The sequence below is a fragment of the Mandrillus leucophaeus genome, unplaced genomic scaffold, assembly GCF_000951045.1.
Source record: "Mandrillus leucophaeus isolate KB7577 unplaced genomic scaffold, Mleu.le_1.0 Scaffold1402, whole genome shotgun sequence".
NCBI lineage: Eukaryota > Metazoa > Chordata > Mammalia > Primates > Cercopithecidae > Mandrillus > Mandrillus leucophaeus.
Window position 1 is genome coordinate 129,384 of NW_012101369.1, and position 4,202 is coordinate 133,585.

General features: G+C 59.5%; 1 protein-coding gene across 1 annotated transcript; it reads right to left on the minus strand.

Annotated features, from left to right (window-relative positions):
• Positions 1-2,025: 2,025 nt before the first annotated feature.
• Positions 2,026-3,044, minus strand: NPBWR2 (neuropeptides B/W receptor 2). The gene has a single exon (XM_011973975.1). It carries the CDS (start codon positions 3,025-3,027, stop codon positions 2,026-2,028), a length of 1,002 nt encoding a protein of 333 aa, XP_011829365.1. The 5' UTR covers positions 3,028-3,044.
• Between the last annotated feature and the right edge of the window lie 1,158 nt (positions 3,045-4,202).

The window sequence follows — 4,202 nt, forward strand, 5'->3', positions numbered from 1 at the left end:
GGGTGTTGGTGGTGGCTTAAAAATTGTCCACAGGCTGGGCTCATGCCTGCAATCCCAGCACTTTGGGAGGCTGAGGCAGGAGGATCACTTGAACCCAGGAGTTTGAGACCAGCCTGGGCAACATAGTGAGACCTCGTCTTTAAAAAAAAAAAAATTGCCTGGCATGGTGGGGCACACATGTGGTCCCAGCTACTCCAGAGGCTGATGTGGGAGGATTGCCTGAGCTCAGGAAGTCGAATCTGCTGTGAGCCGTGACCGCACCACGGCACTCCAGCCTGGTCAACAGAGTGAGACCCCTTCTCGATTTAAAAAAAAATATTGAAGCGAAAGAAAAATAAACAGTCTACAGCCCCCGAGTGTGAGCTGGACCTGTGACTTGCTTCCAATACACAGAATGTAGTAGAAGGGATGGCAAGTGGCTCCCGACACTTGGCCTCAAATGTGTTGAGGCGTCCTCTTGGCTCCCTCCTGGGTCGCTGGCTCCCCCCTGGGTCGCTGGCTCTGGGGGACCCAGTGCCATGTTTTGAGGACACTCAGCCCCTGAAGCATCCATGTGGTGAGGAGCAGAGGCCTCCTGCCCATAGCCACGGGAGGGAGACTTCTCAGAAGGAGATACCCCAGCCCCTGCCCAGGCTTCCGAGGCCCAGGGCCTTGGCCAACGTCCTGACTGCAACCTCAGGAGAGACCCTGAGCCAGAACCACCCAAAAAGCCACTTTAATTCTTGAACCACAGAAGCTGTGAAATAGAAGAAGTTGTTTTAAGCTGCTGAGTTTTGGAGAAATTTGTTATGCAGCAACACAGAACTAATACAATGTTGTCAGGGAGGATAAGTGGATGGAAACAGCCCTGGTGTGTTTGGCTGGCTAGCACGGAGGAGGGGCACTGATGCAGGCCTGAGCTGAGGGGGCTCAACAGGCAGGGCCCTCGTGGCCTGGAGAGCTGGAGTACTTGGTGGATGGGTGGAGGTGGGCGTACACCGTGAGATGCCTTGTGGGCTGGTGAATGGTGGGTCCTGTGTGCCCGCTGGACAGATTGATCAGAGCTCTGGGTCATGAGGACTGAAGCCAACCCCGAGCACTCACACCTCACTGCCAGGCTGGACTGCCAGGCTGGACTGCCAGGCATGGAACCAGCTGAGAGCCATGGGGCCAAGAGTCGGGGCCTGGCCACAGCACACCTGGGAACAGCCCCGGCCCCTCCCACCTGACAGCTGCCTGCACTTCATTACCACCCCCCCCGGTCCCCACCAGAGTTTCAGCAGCTCCTGCTGGCTGATTACAAGCCCCTGGCCACACCAAGGGAGAAAGAGTTCCAGGTGCCAGCCTGTCCAAGTGACGGATGGTCCCTAGGCTGCGGTGGCCCAGAGGTCCTGGCAAAAGGGCCCTGTACCCTCTAGCAAAATATGAGAGGACCATCGGCCACAGCATGGGGGGTACAGAGGAGCACAGGCCATGGCATGCGGGCACGGCGGGGATGGGCCTCCTGCTGGAATGTCACTGGGGTTTCAGGCCATGAGAGTGGACTCCATGGTCTCATTCGGTGCAGGTGTCCTTGGCCTTTGCAGCCACACAGCATTGCTGCTGTCTGAGGCGCCCGCACTTGCCACTTCCCAACCCTGTCTTGGGGAGAGACTGTGCAATGTGGCGCCGGCCCAGGTCAAGACCATAGTTCAGGTCCCTTCCCTCCCGACCACTGTCATTAGGGATCCTGAGGCCCAGAGCCTTCCGAGGGGCTTGTCCATCTGTCTGTCTCTCGTGGGTAAGTGGACTCAGGATGCTTGCTGTGTTGGGGCCTTCTGCCAGGACCTGGCTCCCTGCTGCTGTCCACCCAGGGGCTGTCCGGGAAGCAGAGACGTGGAAGGTATATGCCCACAGCTGTCTCTGTAGGTCTGGTGGCCAGTGTTTGAGGGTCTGTGTCTCACTGTGTGGAGAAGACAGCACTGGGATGTGAACAGGATGGGCACCCCCTGAAAGAGACAACCCGAACTGGGTGGTGGTGGGGGTGATGGTGGGTGCTCAGGCCCCTCAGCACCTGAACATGGTACGGAAATTCTTCCGGAAGTTGTCGTCTAGAAAGGCGTAGAGGAAGGGGTTCAGGCACGAGTTGGCGTAGCTGAGGCTGGTGATGACGTAGGACATGCTGATGACCAGTGGGGTCTGGGGCAGGTCTGTGGTCAGGGCCACGACAGAGGCCAGGTGGAAGGGCGTCCAGCAGAGGAGGCACACGACCAGCACGACGAGGACCAGGATGGTCACCTTCCGCCTGGCCTTGCCTAGAGCCTTGGCGCCAGAGCAGAGCCGCACGGCCCGCAGCCTGCGCAGCAGGTCTGCGTAGAGCACACAGATGGTGCACACAGGTACCACGAAGCCCAGGACCAACGTGTAGACACGGCTGGCCTTGAACCAGACCCGCTCGGGCCGCGGGAAGCTCAGCCCACAGCTTGGGACCTGCAGCTCATTGCTGTAGACGCCAGCAAAAGAGAAGAAGGGCAGAACCAGAACCGTGACACCCAGCCAGACACACAGGCTGGCGACCTTTGCCCCCCGGTAGGTGCGCCAGGGCATGTGGTGGGACCGCACAGTGGCCAGCACCACCAGGTATCGGTCCACGCTCATCACGGCTAGGAAGTAGATGCTGGAGAAGATGTTGTAGTGGTCGATGGCCAGCACCAGCTTGCAGAGCAACTCCCCGAAGGGCCAGTGCTGCAGCAGGTGCTCTGCGATGTTGACAGGCAGTACCAGTGTGAAGAGCCCATCAGCGATGGCCAGGTTCAGGATGAACACGTTGGTCACCGTCTTCATCTTGGGCGCCCTCAGGATTACAAGGATGACGGCCGTGTTGCCAGTCAGTCCCACGGCACAAATCCCAGAGTACACGGCGGGCAGGAGCACATAGAGGAACGGCAGCGGCTCAGAGAAGGTGGCATTGTGGCTGGTGCCATTGTCCTGAGAGATGTTGGCACCCACCATGGGGAGAGAGAAGGAGCCCTTGCTGTCAAGGGGCTCTGGGAGCCCAGCGGCCTGCATTGTAGCTGGGACCGTTGACAATTTGTGCCCTGGGCAGGTGGGAGGTGCCTTGGAGTTGGGTATCTGGTTGGGGGCCTCCTTGGGCTGGATTCTGGGAAAGAAAAGCAACCAGAAACTTGGAGATCTGATGTCTGTTAGAGCACGGCCACTCCAAGTTCTCTGGCAGAGACGACGGCCACTCTGCCAGGTCAAGGACATGGGGCCAGAGGGAGCCTGGTGGGGTGTGTGGGGGCCTCCTCCTGCCTCTTCCTGGTGATACTTTAGCAGATCAGTTCCCTTCTCCCGCAGAGAGAGCTGCTGGCTCTCCCCTGGGAAGGGGAGACGTGGATCTGCCCCTGCCCCAGCAACCCGCAAATGCACAGGCTAAGTAGACTCAAGAGGTCCCTTTGAAAACACACCTCCCAAGCTCGTCTCTGGCTCCCTTGAATCTGAAGGTCCTTCCCTCAGGGGTCTTGGAGTCTGCACCCTCCCCACACCCTCCCGAGAGATGCTGCAGACCCTGCTGGTGCAGCTACTCTTCTCTCCACTGACCTGTGCAGTGCTTCAAGTCCAGAAGTTGGCAGCCTTGGTGTGCTCCTGGTTTTGGCCAGTACAGGCAGTCGCGGGGATGGAGCGGGAGGTGTGGTCCTCGCCCACAGACCTCCCGCTGAGGTTTCAGCACTTTCAGGACCTGCCCTGCTGGCTGCCTCAGCCCCGGCGGTGAGGTTCCCAGCCTGGTGCCTGTGCTGATGCTGGTGAGGGAGGGAGGCGGATCCCCCTCGCTGACGTGGAGCCTGGAAGGCAGGCCCCACCTTCCCCTGAGCTGCAGTAGCGCCTGCAGTCGGCTGTCCCAGGGTCTCCTCAGCACTCACTTACCCAGGCAGACTCCTCAGTGGGCGGCTGAGGCACGTGTGCGCCTGTGTATCAGGAAGGCACTCCATACAGGGGCCTCTGGGTGTGCCCAGGTCTTCGGGCAGAGGGCACTGAGGGCATCTGTGCCTCTGTCCGGGAGTCACTATGGACTTGGGCACCCTTATCTGCGTACATGGGTGTCTTGGTGGATCTTGTGCCCCACACTGTGCGTGTACATGGTGTGTGCTTGTGTGTGTGGGTGCCAGGTAGGACATGTACATGGTGTGTGCCTGTGTGTGTGTGTGCCAGGTAGGACATGTACATGGTGTGTGCCTGTGTGTGTG

Coding starts and splice junctions, on each gene's coding strand:
- NPBWR2 (XM_011973975.1), bottom strand. CDS start 3,027: ATGCAGGCCGCTGGGCTCCCAGAGCCCCTTGACAGCAAGGGCTCCTTC.